The 19091-nt window shown below is 40.9% G+C and overlaps 1 protein-coding gene across 1 annotated transcript in view; it reads left to right on the top strand.

Annotated features, from left to right (window-relative positions):
- The window catches only part of ITGB6 (integrin subunit beta 6), a 107425-nt gene that overhangs the window by 70999 nt on the left and 17335 nt on the right, over nt 1-19091 (top strand). The window contains exons 9-13 of the mRNA XM_089659907.1: nt 3421-3555; nt 9410-9818; nt 10163-10385; nt 13380-13477; nt 18739-18858. Coding sequence (XP_089516033.1) covers nt 3421-3555; nt 9410-9818; nt 10163-10385; nt 13380-13477; nt 18739-18858 — 985 coding nt within the window. The remainder of the gene's footprint in view (nt 1-3420; nt 3556-9409; nt 9819-10162; nt 10386-13379; nt 13478-18738; nt 18859-19091) is intronic.

Below are 19091 nucleotides of genomic sequence, written 5' to 3'. Positions count from 1 at the left end.
AGATACTGTAGATCACAAATTCCCAGCAGTTCTGAATGATCTTTTACTAGTGCATGTGTTGTAAATGGAGCTGATCCCGCCATCTGCTGTGCTTAAAGAAGAAGTACAGACAAAGCTCTTTTGGCTGTACTTCTCCTGTGGATCACAGGGGTGCAGTTTGTTCTGCACTCCTGTGACCTATTTTCAACAGACAGCGGGCTGAAGCAGAAGAACTCCGGAATAGACAAAAAAAAAATCAGTTAATCAAATTTTTTAAATCCATACCATTTAGGAGAAAAGTCTAATTGAATTTTTATGACCTCATCTGTGTAATTCAAAAGATAACAGCATCCACTCTGCCAAGGAGGAGGTGTAACAGCAGAGATTACATCATATCCTCTCCTCTCTCTGCAGTAAAAGGAAACTACAGTTCCCATCAACCAAAGGATATTGTAGTGAATGTGGGCGGGTACACTAGGCCTGTACATGTTGAATCTGTCTGAGAGTCTCGGTCCGCCCATCACTGCAAGTGGGGCTGAATTACATCCCTGCTTCCTGGAGAAAGTACTACAGAAGGGATGTGCCAAGACCAAAGGCTGGGGGTATAGGAGGCATAGCAGCAACTGGACTTACAAAAAGGAAACTTTTGAAAATGTGAAAATTAATAGGCTATTTCAGGGCAACTACTGAGTGAACCAGAAGATGGAAGACATCAGTGAAGGTAGGAAATCTGCAACAAGGACGTGTAAAGAGGTTTTGCCTGGAGTTCTGTTTTATTGAACGCTCTCCAGCGCATACCTGCTGCCAGAAACTGGTGCTGTCAATCAGCCATCACAAATTTAATTGACTGAAGGGTGGAGGTTCTTTCCCACCCAAATATCTCTCTGAAGCTCCAAATTTCAGGTCCCAAATGAGGAATTATCAATTCAGAGAGTACTGTAAGGGGTGGACTGACAACTCATGGGGCCCCCGGGCAATAGGGGATCATAGGGCCCCTGTGTCCTCGTCCACACCCAAAAAAGCCTATGAAAAAGCCAATGAAAGGTACCAGGGGCATCTCATTGGGCCCCCTACTGACCCCGGGCCCTCGGGCAGAGCCCGAGTGCTCGAATGGTCAGTCCGCCCCTGACTGTAAGTTAGTCCTCTTCTTTCTAATAAGACTACCCAGAACCCCTCACCCTGCATGGGTGAAAACCCCTGAGTACACCAACTGTACACCAAAATCATCCCACAACCCAAATATAGGTGAAATATAACATCTGTCCTGGACCTATCCTTGCGGTGCTGTACATGATACTTCCACTTTGAAGGAGCTACGTCCAGCTTATAAACAGTACGCATTTAAAGGCTTCTTGACACTTTTTTCTCTACACATTTATCTTTATATTGATATAGGGTCATAAGTTTAGGTTTAGTACATTATCCGTCAAAGTCTGATCTATAGATGTGTGGGTGTTAGGAAGAATTATTTTCACACTTTGTGATTTGATTTGTTTGTATTGGAGAATTATGTGTAAAGTCAACGTAAAGCCATACAAAAGGAGACTCCTGAGAGCACATAATTCTCCTTCACTGAGAGTTTGCTGGAGTTTCTATAAACAGTAGTAAATTCTCCGCAGCTGCAGTGTCCTCAGGCCTTGGATTGTCAATGAGCTCCTAGGTTTACAAGCCAAAGCTTGTCTGAGATTCTTTCATTACAGATCTTTCATCCAGATACCAAACATACGTTGTACAAAGCTAAAGCTAGACTTTAGGCCAATAGAAAAGCCCAAAATATACAACTCTGTAACTATTGCGTTCACACTTCTGCCTCTGCAGTTGCATGCGTTTTGTAATACATTTTTTTTATTTTATTTTCATTCCATTTTCTTGTGTTTTTCATGAGCTCCCACTGACGTCTATGGGGAAGATTTACTAAAACCGGTTCACACAGAATCTGGTGCTGCTGTGCATGGTAGCCAATCAGCTTCTAACTTCAGCTTGTTCAATTAAGCTTTGGCGATAAAACCTGGAAGATATTTGGTTTCTATGCAGAGCTGCCCAAATTTTGCACTCTCCAGTTTTAGTAAATAACTGCCTGCTACAAATGCAGCAAAAGAAACACCTGCACTTCATTTTCCAAGTTGCACGGAAGCATAGGTGTGAACGGGCCCCATAGGGAAAACTGGAGGGTCCCTGTTCACACAGTCATCACAGGACAATGTGTGACAAGAGGAATCTGATAATTGTCTATGGGACCCACTCAAACCTATGCAACACGCTTCCATGAAACCTGGAAAACAGTGCAGGTACTTCTTTTGGCTAAACATAGTGCATCTTTGGTCCCATAGACTTCGATGTGAACACATAAAACATGCAAAAAAACACATAAAAACACATGCAAAAAAGCATAAAAGTGCAGATGCACAAGCGTGATCCTAGTCTTCTTTACATATAATTACTTCTTCCCCTCTCCTGCAACAGAATCACAAAAATGTGTTTACTTTTTGTTTTTTTTTCCTTTTTAATTTTAAAAAACAGCTTGAACTTCTGTCTTTCTTGCCTAGGCGAGAGTGGCATAGCCCCAGCTGCCTACATCCTGAGATACTCACTCACATCACGTTTTCCAGGAGGTTGCGAGCAACTGCAGTAACATACAACACATGGTGCATGCACAAGGCAACCCACATCACATCACATGTGTTACAGCACATCATAAGGGAGCCAGCTGCAAACACGCAGGAGAGACAGCCAGTCTCATGATGACACAAGAAGAGGAGATGGCGACGTGGGACCCGGCATGCAGTAGTGAAGCGGCAGCTTACACCAGACAATGATGGATTCGCTGGGCATGTGAGTATGTTTTTTAAGGACGACCCAGTTACCAAGGCAAATGGAGAAAAATAAATTAACAGGGGAGTGAAGTTCCTCTTCAATGAATTTTATAAATGCAAACAATATAAGTACATAAATTTGACCGGATATGAGCCTCATGCAGTTCCAACTGGGAAAGGAAAAAGCAGCCAATCAATTTGTGGCCAGTTTAAGGCTGTGCAGCAGTAAAGTGGCATTTAGATTGGGTGCCATAAAAAGTCTCCTGCACAGATCACTGTAACAACCAATCAGATTTTGCTTTTAATCTATAAACTACACTAAAAATTTAAGCACTGAATTATAAAAATTCCAGTTTATTATTTAAATATCACTCATGACCTAATAACAAATTAACTCAGTTGCTTGGTGTTAGGTTAATGTATCTAGTTATATAATTGTTTTACATAAATGCAAAGCAAAACCATACATGAGGATCAACTCTTCCCTTAATAAACAGTGATCAAAGCTGGTATGACTCATGGAACACTTTAAGGGGACGTAAGAAATTGCTGACATCTTGGCAAAAAATAGGCTAAATGTTAATGTTGGAGTGTTAGCAATATTGCTGAATCACATCTCTGTTTTCAGGAACTGCGGTCGGAAATTGAGCTTGAAGTATCAGGAGACACCGAAGGACTTAACCTCTTCTTCACCGCGCACTGCAACAACGAAACATCCATCCCAAACAGCAGGCGGTGCCAGCAAATTAAAGTTGGGGACAGAGTGAGTACTCATACTCTATATATAAAGTATATATCAATTTAAGAAAGAGAGCTCTTAGAGGGCCTTGTTATTCATAGTTAAAGTTAGTATGCATAAAGTCGATTTTATCCCTGGAGTTGATCCAGAAATGTTATTAATGGAAATTTATTTTCAGTATTTTGGAAATTACAGCTGAGCTCAGTTTGCAAGCTGATCTCTGAAATCTGAGCATATGTAATCCATTCTCAGAAATAAAGGTCAGTCCATCCGTAACATGATGCGTTTTTGGCTAAATACTGGCAGGCTTATTCACATATTACATTTATCATTCTGAAACAACACTGGTACGTTCTGTACCTTTCCAGTTCCATTCACCTGTCGCAGCCATTACAAAGGAGGGGGGACTCGTTAACTTTGTTATTTTTAATTAGGGATGAGCTAAGGTTTGGGCCGAACTCAGATCAGCCAGAATCTGTGGGAAACTGTCATGTGATAACAGGCCTCTAGCCCCATTAGACATCATTGGCCTTCAGCTCCATTAAACATCATTGGCATCTATCTGGATAATGTTATTGCGGCCATAATTGGTCAATGGTGTCACCAACATTCTTGCCTCTTTGGTGCATGTGGCTGCTGGGTGGGGAATTCCACAGCCACAGCTGATTGGGCCAGCAGCTTAATATCATGTGACAGTTTCCTGCGGGTTTGGGTCAAATTCATTTCTGCTCGAACCTTAGCTCATCCTGATATTTAATGTAGTTTATATCATGGAAAATATGTGTAGGTGGAGAGAAACTCTGTAGGTAGTAGAGGACAAAAAAAAACAGTAAGTGATTCAGCACACCATCACCTACCTTTAGGAGCATGGAATCCCTAACAATGACCTTCTCTTATGTGCTCTGTTTTGGCCTAATAAATATACCATTGAAATCATTTTTGTCATACCTGTTCTAACTCAAAATAGCTGTTGGTCCCGCTAGAATAGTATTGAGCTTGTAAGTTCCTATGCAATTTTATCTCAGTTAGTGCCATCAGCCCTGACCAGCTCACCCACTGTTATGGAGATGAGGAGAGGGGAGTTTAAATCAGTAATGAGTAGCCTAAGGTGACAACTCTTCAAGGGAATGCATCTGCCACTTCTAAGGCAGCCCATACATTATGCAATTTGCTTCCCCCAATCCCTCCCGCAGCGCTATTAAGTTATGTAACAAGGAGCCTTCCCTGCTGGCAGAACACAATGATCACTGCTGGCGGCTATATCCACCGCCAGTGATCACATGAAAGGCTGGTTGTACTGAAGTCAATCGAAATGGATCAACTTCAGTACAACCAGCCTGCCCATAGATGGATAAATTCCTGTCCCATCCCTGCTAAGCCAGCTGAGATTTGATCCATCTATGGCCAGCTTTAAATACTGCTTAACTGTAACATATGACATTTTATTTATATAAAAAGATTAGACATTTTAGATACCCACAGAGACAATATTAGTTAGTAAGTTTATTAATCAGTTACAGATTACAATTTGATAAAATCGTAAATACATTGCAGCAACAACTGTTATTTTTTCTATTTCTAAAGTCTCTATATTTCTAACCCCATACACCACCTACTATGAAGGCATTGAGTTCAATCAAAACACATCCATGTTAGGTTATGGCATTTCCATATTATGGTATTGAGGAAGCAGTGGGATAGAGATGACTCTATGGAGTTGATTTACTAGAACTGAAGAGTGCTAAATCTGGTGCAGCCATGCATGGTAGCCAGTCAGCTTTGAACTTCAGCTTTTTTATCTAAGCTTTGACAAAAAAAAACTGGAAGCAGATTGGTTTATATGTAGAGCTGCACCAGATTTTGCACTATCCAGTTTTAGTAAATCAATCCTATGTGTTTCTCAGATACCAGATCTATTTTTTTGGGATGGGTAATGTCAGTATATAAAAAAGAAAACATAGAAATGCAGAGAAAGTAAGATGCAAGAAAATGAGTACATAAACAATACTTTATCAAAATGAAAATATTGTATATATCATGTGCACATCAAAAAATTATATTAAGAGTTACTGTGCCTGTTTAAACCTTTATAAGTTCCCATAGTTAAATACAGAGAAATAGGGCGATATAAGGCTTTCCCAATGTAGCACTACCCCCTTGGGGGATGCTGTTGAATTTTGGGCCCCCCTGTAGTCCTGCACAGCCAGCCAATTAGCATTTTTCACAGAGCTTTCACCCACAGACAGAAATCAGGCCTTGAGCTTTTGTTTTGTTATTTTATTGAGGGGTTTAAATTTGGATAGGGTAAGGGGTGTATAGGATGCCCAAGGGAACTGAATTCTGAGGACAACTTCCTGAACTATTCACAGCTTCTTCTCTCTGACACAGTCTCTGTTGGAGTGCTAGCCAGAAGCTCCAGATGTAGTACCCCAGACCCCAGATGAACTCCTCTTCACCCAGCAATCTGAAGGTTTCCCACCAGATTGCTCCTTCCCCTATCCACCCAGGAGGTACAGGTGTGCTCACTCAGATCCCCTCCTTTACAGCTTGTGGAATGGCTGCTGCTACCAGTCCTATCAGCTGGGCTGCTCCTTCCTTGCCACACAGGTGGTCCTCTCTCAGGGGACCAGTGAGTCCTGAGGTTTCCTCTTTTCCAGCTCCTGTCTTGCAGGCAGGCTCAATCCAAGCAGACCTCCTGGCAGCCTCCTTCCTCCGCCAGCCTCACATCTTCCTGCTATGCACTCCTTTCCCCTCCCCACACTCCTGCTACTGAGCAGACACTAACACCTCATAAGGGAGTCCAGCCCCCTACCAAGCCTCAAGTTGGGGAGGTCCCTCAAAAAGGTGCAGCCTACCACTCCTCAGATCTATTCACTGCCTCCAAGGCCTGCCTCCAAAAGCCTCAGAGCAGGGGGAAATTCCAGAGGAGCTGGCCTGCAGAGTCTCTCAGCCCTGACCACAATTTGACTCCTCTGGCTATTGCACCTGAGTTGCTATTCAGCTCCTGTCTAACCATTAGGAATCTAGCTCCACCTAGTGTAACCAGAAGGGTGCAATACCAATTAGGAGCATATCAGACTTGTAAAGAAAGGGTCCAAAGAATAGCATATACATAGAACTGGAATCGATATAATGATGAATATAACATTGCATTGGCATTAAACATAACAAACAATTTTACAAACAATATATATAAGCTGGAAACCCCAGCTTATATCTCCGTGCTAAATTGGTGGTGACAATATCACACATATTAAGTAGTGAAACAAAGCAGCCATTTTAAATAAAAAATAAATCACATAAACAGCTCTCTGTCATAATAAATTGTCATAAAGGGATAATTCTGACATAAAAAATATCCAATCAAGATAAAAAAAATACTAAAGAAACTTCCACCAAAATGAAAAAATGTGAAAAAAGTTCAGTTCATTTCAGTATTGTGATCTCTCTTTAAAGTAGCATTGATCCACCATCAAAGTGATTATCACCCCATTGAATTCAACACTCACCAGAAGCTGGTGAATAACTAGTAGTGGAAACTCAGTAGAAAATCAATCGCCTTAATGCTGAATAGTTGTGAAACGACAGGTGGATAATCAGCCAGCAACCCAAAGCAACCTTCAATCAATGGAATATCAATCGTTTATGCTCCCATCTCCTCATCAGCCCGATTAGATGATATCAATCCATATATGGGAAAAATAAAACAGCCACATAGTGTAATACTGTAAACATATTTATTGCCTTGAAAACCCCCCTTTTTTAAAATGCACTCACATTCCAATAAAATGGCCGGCGTTAGTACTGCTGGTGACAGTCTCACCACACACTGGTTCCTGTAGATTCCCGGCAATAGCGGTTGTGTGATCACACCTCGTGGTCCCAGCGTGCGTGCTGACGTCACAGATGGTCACGCCCTGACGTGTTTCATCATTCTGACTTCCTCTGAGGGTGTTAAAGATTTTAGTTGCATCTCAGGGGAAATAAAAAGAGTTTCCTTCCCAAAAAGATAGATCCAACGCTTAAGCAACGGAAGGGAATACATATGCTCAGTGATGTATGTATAATATATATTTTCATTTTTAGAATAAATTGTTTCCATTTTGATTTTTTTTTTTTAACTCACTTTCCCTGCATTTCCATGTAGTATGTTATAGAGATACCTCTGTTATCCTTCTGAAGAAGCAGATCTTGTATCTGAGAATTATGTAGAGTCATCTCTATTCAATCTCTTACTCAGCATCATAATATGGAAACACAGTAGAGCAATATGGATGTGTTTAAATTCAACTCAATATCTTACAAACATACTGTAGTATGCTGATGTGATAGTAGGTGATGTATGCAGTTACTTATATGGAGGCTTTCATAATAGAAAAAAAAACAGTTGTTGCTATAATGTTTTTATGCTCATATCAATCTGTAATCTGTAAATGATTAATAAATAATTTGCTTTTATTGATATTGTCTCTGTGGGTACCTAAAAAGCCTGACCTTTTGTATAGCTTTTTAAAGAATGTAAAGATTTTTTTGTACAATTACAGATTTTGTTTTTACCAATCCGCTTGTTTTCTTATCAGGAGAGAAAGCTGCTATTGACTTCAAGCCCACATTTTCTACATCTGCCCCCTCCTTATGTCTTCATTGCCTAGTTAGGCCTGGTTCACACGATATCAGAAGCGAATTGAGCCGCACAGAATCACATGACAAGAAAAATCACATTATTTTCAATGGTGCCCATTCACATCAGTGTGACTCCATGCATTAATTTTGGAAAAGGTTCCTGTGCTACTTTGGTACAATTTATAGTGCTATTTGGACCCATAGAATATGCAAACCACATACAAAGTTGCACTACCTAATCACACTGCAAATTGAGTCAAAGTCACATTACAGTGGTGTGACCTGAGTCTAATCTGTTGAATCGGAACAAGCAAACAGCAAGTGAAATGTTGGAACAACTGAACCCAGTTCTAAACCAATTACTTTTTTATGCCTTTTTTTGACAAGATATTGTGAAAAACATTACAACATAGAAATGTAGTAAGACTATAAAAGTACAATTTATGATGTATTGCAATGAGATTAGAAGTGTTCAGAAAATGAAGCATTACAAAGTATAAAACAAGAATACGTCTACTGTATGTGAGTGTACTGTATAATAAGCATAGAGATCAAAGGTAAAAAATACACAAATACTGTATGTTTTAGAACCAGCACACTGTTAGCTTCAATTTGATGTCTGTAAACCCAAAAACAGATATAATTTTAAATAAAATCAGTATTTATCTCTGATGACTTAGTTTAATAGGAAGTTTTTATAACGATTTTTATTTTCAGATTGGATCAAAATAAATTAAATATATGTTAAGTGTTTGGTTTTTACGTTGGTTTGTTAACTTTTTTATTTGTTTGTTTCAAAATTTTTCATTTGCTGTATTCATTCAAGGATTGTAGGTATTTAGGATTATTGGATTTGGATGGTCAATTAGTTTATTAAAAATGAATAAATAAATAAATACAATAAAAAGTAGGGCGAATAGTCTATACTTTAGGAAAGGATATACATTTTTACATGCCTGAAGTTTTATCTGTTACCATCAAAGCACCGAGGAATCTGTACGGCTTGTAGAAGCTAAATGCATACCAATTGAAAGACTAAATAAATGGGGGCAATTTATAAATGTTTTCAAACAAGATTCTCTTATTTTTCATCCATGATTTACACATTTTTTTCCCAAAAGAACCCAATTAAAACAATTTATGAATCTTGGCAAAAGTTGAGTAAAGCTTGTTTGAAAACATGTATGGACGCATCAGCCTGCATGCATCATAAGGAAATAAAAGTTAATTCTTATGTATTTATTTGTTTCTTTAGGTTTCCTTCAGTGTGACTATAAACTCAACTTCCTGCGCCAAGCAAACACGGCACATAGCCATAAAGCCTTTAGGTCTTCAGGAGAGCCTGGAGATTGAGGTTCAGTCAGAGTGCTCTTGTTCATGCAATTCGGAAGCTGAGGAGGAGAGCCCTGATTGCAGCCAGGGAAATGGCTCGCTGGAGTGTGGAGTGTGTATATGTAAGCCAGGCTTCCTGGGAGCTCAGTGCGAATGTAATGAGGCCTCTCTGAACAGCAGCTCCTGCAATGAACCGGATGCGTGTAGTGGCCGCGGGGAATGCTTCTGTGGACAGTGCGTCTGTAATCCATCCATATATGGACGAGTCTATGGACCTCGCTGTGAATGCGATGACTTTTCCTGTGTTCGGCACAGGGGACTTATATGTGGAGGTAAAAACAATCACATTTTTAAAAAATTCTAAGCATAATAGCACAGAATGATGATGTCTGTGAATAAAGGCAATCTTTAACACAAAAGGCCATTGATACTGAATGTAAGGACTTCATTTTACATAAAAAACACAAAACTACTGGAAAAAATATAGCACCGCATTAGAATTTGTGCATTTTTATTTTTTCACAATCTGATATTGTAAAATTAGTGATCAATAGAAGCTGAAATTTTTCATAGGTATGCAAATTGTAATTGCTTTTGGCCTCTTTATCATTTGCAATAACTATGAAGTATCTCTGGTGAGTCAAGCCTAAAGTGTTGTGTTACGATACCTCTACAGGCCATGGAGACTGTGAATGTAGCGAGTGCGCCTGCCACAGTGGATGGACCGGCCCGTACTGTAACTGTACTACAAACATAGACCCCTGTATCTCAGAAAGTGGAATTGTGTGCAGTGGAAGAGGTAAATGTGAGTGCGGAAAGTGCATCTGCTATGGCGCAGGCGTCTCCGGCGATACTTGCGAGAGGTGTCCAACTTGTGGTGATCCCTGTGACTTTCAAAGGTAAATTGCTGTTGAAAGGTATTTTAAACTTAGCTTTTGTTTTTCCCTGAACAATCATGTAGTTTGACATTACAGTTTACAATGTACCTCCCTGGAGCATTTAGCATAGGGGAGGCTTGACTGAGGTGGGATCAGGCAGCTCAAGGGTTAATGTTGACTTAGTTTTTTTAATCCTAAAAGCTGGTAGGTGAGTTTAGTTGTTGGTGTGGAGCTTAGGTATGAAACTGGCAGTAGATAAAGAATAAACAGGTGGCGCACACACCTAGTGCATTATCCAAGGTTTATTCAAAGGTATAAAGGATAAAAAACATACTCACAGATGAAGCATGTATCTAAAAAGCATGTGCATTATGAAGATGGCCACAACGGCAAGCAAGGTGTTCCAAATGCGGTCAAATGGTTGACGCGTTTCGGGGACGAGTTCCTTTCCTCAGAGCTGCTGACCAGCAGGGAATCTATGTATATAATTTCTGGAGAGATCTGAAAATGGAAGTCCACCAACAATCCCCATCCAACCTTACTAAATTTGAGAAGATTTGCAAAGAAGAATGACAGAAAATCCTCCAATCCATGTGTGCAATGCTTGTCATGTCCAGGGGCGGACTGACAACTCATGGGGCCCCCGGGCAATAGGGGATCATGGGGCCCCTGTGTCCTTGCCCAAACTCAAAAAAGCCTATGAAAAAGGTACCATGGGCATCTCATGGTGCCCCCTACTGACCCCGGGCCCTCGGGGAGTGCCCGAGTTTCCAAATGGTCAGTCTGCCCCTGGTCGTGTCATACATATGCAAAAAAACAACCAATAACCACGAAGTGCACAGGCATAGAAGCAGAGACTGGGCAGAGGAAATCTCTTAATTCGGCAAGGGCAAGAGATAATAGGATGACAGCGGCCACTAATTGGTACAGCATTTAGAGGCTGTCCTCTGCAAATAGTACTGTTAGGAGGCCTTAAAGCGACCCTGTGCTCTTTGCATGCAGGTCAAAGCCATGGGTTGATTTTAAGCACAACCCACCAGCCAAACATACTTCTCTTCCATGCCACTCGGTTCGACAGGCAAGAATAGATACACAGGGGTGGCGATTCTCTAACCCCCCTGTGATAGTTACGAGTGCAATTAATATGCATTGTTAGGTGCTGGTATAACAGTTTTTGACTTCTAAAAATTTACTTGGTTGGTTTCTGAAGCAGTAGTTTCTTCTCCAGTAATCTCTCTACTCGGAGTTTCAGCACACACAACTTCAATCTGCAGTATTTGTTATGTAAGAATCCCACCTGAATTAGTAATAGCCACTTACTGACGTAACCTATAATTTAACCTCCACCTCCGGTACTACATAAACCTAGAGTATATGTGAAGCACAACCTTTTTTTTTAATCCAAAACTCTAAAAATGAATTGCCTTTAGATATATTGTACTTTTGCGCTTAACTAGGGATGAACTTGGGTTTGGTTTTGGTTCAGTTCGAACCCATGTTCGAGCAAACCCGGAAGTCACTTATCAGTGACATAATTGACATAATATAGCCACATTGCCCTTGTATTACATCAGTGATAACATGTGCATCCCCACCCCTCTGTGTACATGTAGCTGTGGGGTAGGGAATGTTCCAGCCGCAACTCATTGGCCCAGGAATGACAACTGACTTCTCGGTTTGGACCGAACCCAAGCTGATCACTACTCTTAACCTGAATCTAACTTCTAAAATCAACCCCTAACCTGTATCTTAGAACTAACTGTAAAGTTTATATTGTCACCGTGTTAAATAAAAAATAATTTCAAATTTTAACCGCTTCTTGTCTGCCCTATAGCAGAAATACTGCTACAGGGTGGCACGGGTATAAAAATATATACGTGATTTTGAATCTCCAGGTAGGGGGTGTGTGCAAGCCGCGTGCGTGCCCTACACAGCCGCCATTCTCAGCTGTCAATCACAGGGTCCCAGCCAGTGATTACTTGCAGGCGCCCAGTGATTTCCAAGGATCTCCGACAGGGAGGAGAACTGTTTTGTTTACCAACAGTTCTCCTCCCAGTCAGCTCGGGCACACTGCTTTGGATGGCTGTGCACAGTGAGTTATTCCTAAAAATTACAGGCCTACAATAAAAAAAACAACATATTTCCATGCAAAAAAATGTACCGCTTTGAGCACAGAAATATAGACCGCAAGGGAGGCTACTAGCAAAAAGTCAAAAATATAGTTTTTTTTCTCAAAATTGTCAGTTTTATAGCGCAAAAAATAAAAACCACACAGGTAATCAAATACCACCGAAAGAAAGCTATATTCGTGGTGAAAAAAGGACGTAAATTTCATTTGGGTGCAGCATTGCATGTCCGCACAATTGTCAGTTAAAGTAACGCAGCGCTCTAAAAAATGGTCTGGTCAGGAAGGGGGGTAAATCCTCTGCAGGGCAAGTGGTTAATACCTATTTAAAAAAGCAGGACTGCACTGAAATCTCCACGCCAAAAGTTGTTGATCTTTTTTATAGCTTAGAATATTGCAAGTCTTAGTAGCAGATATTTCTTTTAAGCTAGGGAGCCGGGGGGGCCCAGGTAATGATTTTTTTAGGACCCCTTGGTGTAAGTAAATGTAGATGGAGCCACTTCATTATTTTTAAAGCATCGCCCTATTTACCAGATCCTTTTTAATGCAATACTCTAAATAGAGTTTTGATGAATTTTGGGCCCTCAGGCTGTGACAGGAGCAAGGTCAGGAGTCTGGAACATGACATCTAAGCTATGAAAAAAAAGAATATGCATCACATTCAGGTAAAATGACTAAAGAGCTGTTTATCATACAGAATTGTCTGACAAAGCTAGCCTGCAGGATATCTATGCAATTCATGAGATAGTGGAGACCTTTTAAAGCTGTTTTCAGCACAATGACTTAGATCCTGCGAACGTTCACAATGGAATGCTTGACTCGGCATTGGCTGGGACACGTATGTTGCCTTCGTTCTTCGTGACCGATGAGCTGTATGTTGTTTGTTCTAGACCCTGTGTAGAATGCCATCTGTTTTCAGAAGAGGAGAAAACAGCAACATGTGCAGAGACATGTCACTTAATGGATGTCATGGTCAGCAAAGATCAAGGTTCGTAGTAAGAAGTTTGTAGTAAGTAGTATTCTTGTCGTAACTGGTATTGCAAGAAAGCTTTCAGAGATATTCTTTCACAGGGTTATTTTTATCCTACATAGGGATGATGTCATCCCTGGCACCAAATGATGTCACAATAAAATAGAGCCACTAAAAGACGTCATCTCATCTGGTTTTGTGCATATGGAGGATTCTGTGTTAAGTAAGCCACATACTGCTCACATTTCAGCTGATTCCTGCTGGTTTTGCCAAAATATGAGTAGTGTTTGGCCCCACTGGCACCATTCTGCTTGCCAACAGTTGATTGTTCAATTGATTTTTGTTGAATGAGTCTTTTGAATGAGTTCAGTTGAGTTGAATGAGTCTGTAAAATCGTCGGCCAAACAGCACATGCATCCAGTGAGATGCAGGCACTGTTCGAATATTCTGAATGACTGGCGGCAGCTGTTGGAATCCAAATGCCCAATAGAGGCTGTTAATGTGGATGGAGCTCAGGGTATCTGCCTCATTTTTACAACCCCAATTCCAAAAAAGCTGGGACACTGTATAATCTACATAAAAACAGACTGCAATGATTTTTAAATCTAGTAAACCCATATTTTATTCACAATAGAAAATAGGAAGCATATCAAATGTTTAAACGTATATGTTTAAAAAGGTACCATTTTAAGAAAAAAAAGGTAATTTTGAATTTGATGGCAGTGTAACGGGGTTTGCTCAGCAGTGTGTGTGTGACCCCCTGGGTGAGTTCACAACACAAAAAAACAGGCACAGCAAAAGAGCAGTGTAGGTGAAAAACATAAAACCAAAAAGAAACATGAAATTAAATACTTGCCAACTTGGCCACTTACTATACAGTAGCTTCCCTAGCTATCCACTAGGTACAGCCTTATGCTACACCCAGTCCCTATCAATTTGAGGCTAGCCACACAGGCCTTTGTCTCACCGCACCGATAAGTATGGTGCTCCCCAGTCTACTCAGGCACAGATCTGGTTCCAGGATGGAGCAACTCCCTAAGCAGGCTGGGAAGTTTTATAGAGGCCCTAATGAACCCACTACCTTCAGCTGGGCTCATTACCTCACTGCTGAAGGGCTCAGCACTTCCCCCTAGTAGAACGAATCTACATAGAGCCTAAACCTTGGACAAATGTATCGTCCATCCAGGACGCAACCAGGTGATTTCACCTGCCTACTGTCACAGCAGCAATACATCTAAAAAAAAGTTGGGACATAGCAACAAAAGCTGGCAAAGCACTGTACTGCATCTATAACAGTGTTTCTCAACTCCAGTCCTCATGGACCCCCAACAGGTCATGTTTTCAGGATTTCCATTATTTTGCACAGGTGATTTGATCAGTTTCACTGCCTTAGTAATTACCACAGCTGTTTCATCTGAGGGAAATCCTGAAAACATGACCTGTTGGGGGTCCATGAGGACTGGAGTTGAGAAACACTGATCTATAACAACAGCATGGCATCGTAGTAGAAGAGTCCAGGTGCTTAACTGGCCTACCTGCTGTCTAGACCTTTTACCAATAGAAAATATTTGTAAAAGAGCAAACAGGAGGCGCAAACCCCTAGTGCATTATCCAAGGTTTGTTTAAAAGTAAAAATGATGAAAACATACTCACAAACATAGCATGTATGTAAAGCTTTGTATGAAGGTGGAGATGGTCATAACTAGGAAAGGGACTAGCTCTGAGGAAAGGGACTCATCCCCGAAACACGTCAGAAAACCTACCACACTAGTCGGACACCCTGCCATTGTTATGGCCATCTCCACCTTCTTACAAAGCTTTACATACATGCTATGTTTGTGAGCATGTTTTCGTCATTTTTACTTTTATATAAACCTTGGATAATGCACTAGGGGTTTGCACCTCCTGTTTGCTCTTTTCCAGTTGTTGATTTCCCTATCTGAGGAGGGCTGCATCTCCTAAACGCCATCCATAGGCCATCTTGGTCCTGGTTCCCTTGTCCTTCCTTTGGCAATTGATTCCTGGAGTGCTGTAGGGTACGCATTTTTGTCCGCTTTAATAGAAAATATTTGCACATCTTGAAATAATATGGCAAGGAAGATCCAGGACTGTTGAGTAGTTAGAATCCTATGTCAGGCAGGAATGGGACAACATTCCTCTCCCAAAACTCAACTCAATTTATCTCTTCAGTTCCGAGACAGTGTTGTTAAAGGAAAAGGGGATGCTACACTGTGGTCAACATGGCCATGTCCCAACTTGTTTAAAACGTGTTGCTGCCATCAATTTCAAAATGACCTTATTGTTTTCTTAAAATGGTACATTGTCTTCTTAAAATGGTATTTTCTCAGTTTAAACATTTCATATGTTATCTATTGCGCGTAAAATATGAGTTTATGAGATCTGCAAAACATTGCATTTTGTTTTTATGTAGATTTTACACAGCATCCCAAATTTTTTGGAATTGGCATTGTAGAATTTTTAAAGCGGTTCTGTCAGGAAGCAAGAATTGACTGTACATGCTGATTTTTCATTCCATTTAACTGACAGGGGACATGAATTGAAAATGGCCCAATGTACAATTAAATCAAAGCTCTCCATTACTGCCACAGCTCTGACAATACAGAATGATGGCTGCAACTCCCCCAAAGCTCAATTTCGATTGACTGCAGTGAGATTGTCCAATAACCAATTTATGATTAAACTGATGCTAAATTCTGACTTTAAAAATAAATCATTCAATTATGTATTATTAACTCAAAAAAGTACCCTCTATTGCTGTTGCTGCTGTGATCCAAATTTCTGTTCAAAGTTGGCTACATTCTTTCACTACAGTCCCATTATATGTAAGAATGTAGCCATCCTCTCTTGTTTCCACCCAAGATGGACGATGGATTTTGCAGTGTGCCTAGAGCAGTGCACATGACCACAACTAATGCACACTGCTCGTTCCAAACAAATAAAAGTGAGAGGAAAAGGAAATGTTTGGGAGATCACAAAGGACAAGGAGGCAGGAAAACAAAGTAAAAAACAAGTTAATTAAAGATGAGTTACAGGGCCACTAAGTAGTGGATGTGCATGGATTATTTGTGGAAAAAAAGGGTTTCGTTTAGTGTCACTCTATCACATAAACACAAAGGTCTGTAATGCTTAAAGTGATTCTAAAGGCTATACTTACCTGCTGTGTGTAGTAGTTTTGCACAGAGCAGCCTGGATCCTCCTCTTCTCAGGTACCCCGCTGGCCCTCCTGGCCCCTCCTTCCTGTCGGGTGCCCCAAAGCAAGCAGCTTGCTATGGGGGCACCCGCTGCTCCGTGTGTCCATTCACACATGGAGCCATGGCTCATTCCCACCCCCTCTCTCTTTTCATTGGCTCACTGGCTGTGATTGACAGCAGTGGGAGCCAGCGGCTCCCGCTTCTGTCTCAGCCAATGAGAAAAGGGAGCCCTGGGATAGCCAAGACTCCAGTACACATCGCTGAGTCAAGAGGGGGCTTAGGTGAGTAAAGGGGGGCTGTGGGGGATGCTGCACACAGAAGGTTTTTTACATTCTTGCATAGAATGCATGAAAGTAAAAAATGCTTAAGCCTTTACAACCACTTTAAGGTGACAACAATCATTCAACAAAGGTACTGACTGCACTGTCTGAAATTGATCAATTCTACCTTTATTGGCTTAAAGCAACTCCGTCACTGGGCTAAAAGAACGTAGGAAAGCATCTCCTGGAAAAGAAGAAGCTTTATACTCATCTGTCCTGAAGCCTATTGCTCCAAATTTCACTCTGTTGCAGGGCAATGGTCAATTCATATCCGAAACACTTCCATGAGTGTTGGACGCCTTGTTCCCTCACTTTGGTCTGTAGTTCCTTCCTCCATGGTCTACAGCTGTGGATAGTGACTGTTCCAGTTAGCCCTGAACCTGCTTAACATCCCTTGTGGTCATCAACTGTAAGGGTATTAGGCCAGCTATAGACAGTTTGAATTTATGACAGTTCAACAAGGACCACCCAAGATTCGATCCATGTATTGGCAGGCTGAATGTACCCACGTTGTTTGATTGACCAACTTGGATACAACCAGCCTGTTGGATTTTACACGTGATTATTGCTAACGGCTATTATAGCCACTAGCAGTAACCACTGTGTTCTCCCGGTTTTGAACATCCCATTCCACACTATTCTCCTTCTGGTAAAGTTTTACAGCAATAAACCTCAAAAAGACATCTCCTAGACTGTTTTCTGAGCTGGAATGAGTGAACTATTAGCTTTGTGCCTGGCTGCCTCCGCACTGAATAGGAAAGAACTTGGGCAACCCAACAGCCCCTTTGGGGGTTGGCGCTACATGGTCATAGCTCTTGAACAGAGCGAAAATCAAAGGAACGGATGTTGGGACAGGTCAGTATAAATCCTCTTCTTTTTGCAGACGGTTCTTTGCTGCATTTTTTATAACCCAGTGACATTGTCGCCTTAAATTCTGCATATGAAACAAATATGTAGAAATGCTGAAACTAAATCTAAAAATAGTTTCAGGTGGGTATTACATTACAGGCACACAAATAATTCTTACTGAAAGCACTCAGTGACTTTCCCTTAAAAACACATAAAATATATAAGCTGTTTCAGCCATGGTTACAACCTTTTCTCCAACCATGTACAGGATCTTATCAACGTGTATCTGCCACTAAGCAGGGAGTAATACATCACTCAGAGAGACCTTAACCATAAATAACTTTTCCTCTTCTTTCTGCAAGAGAATCACATTTCACAGAGTTGACATTCCTTGTTTTCTTTACTTAAGTGATTCCAACTGTTGTGACAATCTATAGCAAGCCATGCATGGTAAGACGCCGCCTTGGGGTATCGCTATCCATTGATAAAGAATTTTTTCTAAGACCGAAGTGTCTTCAGGTAACTGGAAGTAATAGAAAACACTCGGTTGCCTTTTAACACAAATGAGACTATTATGTGCTTCTGGCTCAGTCCAAGTTATATTGTTAAGGCCTGCCGAACAGGCGGCCATGTTGTGCTCTAGATGAGCAGTGGTGACTGACATATCCGGAATGTACTTAGACAAGAATAATCAAAGCCAGACATAGGTATGTCCCTGTAACCAAGACAGAAAAAAAAAAACCCCCAAAGAAATATTGAACTTTCTCTGGCAATTTTCTCCGCCTGCTTCCATCTTAACCATTGGTGAGCTCAAACTTGACATGACAATCCATCAGACCTTTTGTTTTGATGTCATGCATTTTATTTCAGCTGTCTCTTTCCCTTCTCATCCCTTCAGATTTCTCTGAGGATAAATCTATTTTCTGTAGCATGCAAGGTGAAAATGAATGTGCTATTACATTTTGGATGGCCACGGACGAGCTCGGAAAGAAAGTCATTTATAACCTGCGCCAAAACGGTAGGCATTTAATATTGTCTGTCACAGATTATAATGTGAGCGGTGGAAATGTGACAAATTGAGCTGGCCTAACAAAATGGCTGGCAAACACAATACGCCTATTTAGTGCATATATCTTATCTCGTTTACCGCTGACAGGGAGCATGGAAATATGTTTTTATAAGCAGTACCCATTATCAGGCTTATGCAAAGCAGGCAAATATACAGCGTGGAAAGACATATTGATTGAATTT

This window comes from Staurois parvus, unplaced genomic scaffold (genome assembly GCF_062004578.1).
Source record: "Staurois parvus isolate SC_StPar_1 unplaced genomic scaffold, SC_StPar_1.0 ptg000031l, whole genome shotgun sequence".
Classification (NCBI taxonomy): Eukaryota; Metazoa; Chordata; class Amphibia; order Anura; family Ranidae; genus Staurois; species Staurois parvus.
This window is presented reverse-complemented; position numbering and strand designations above follow the sequence as displayed.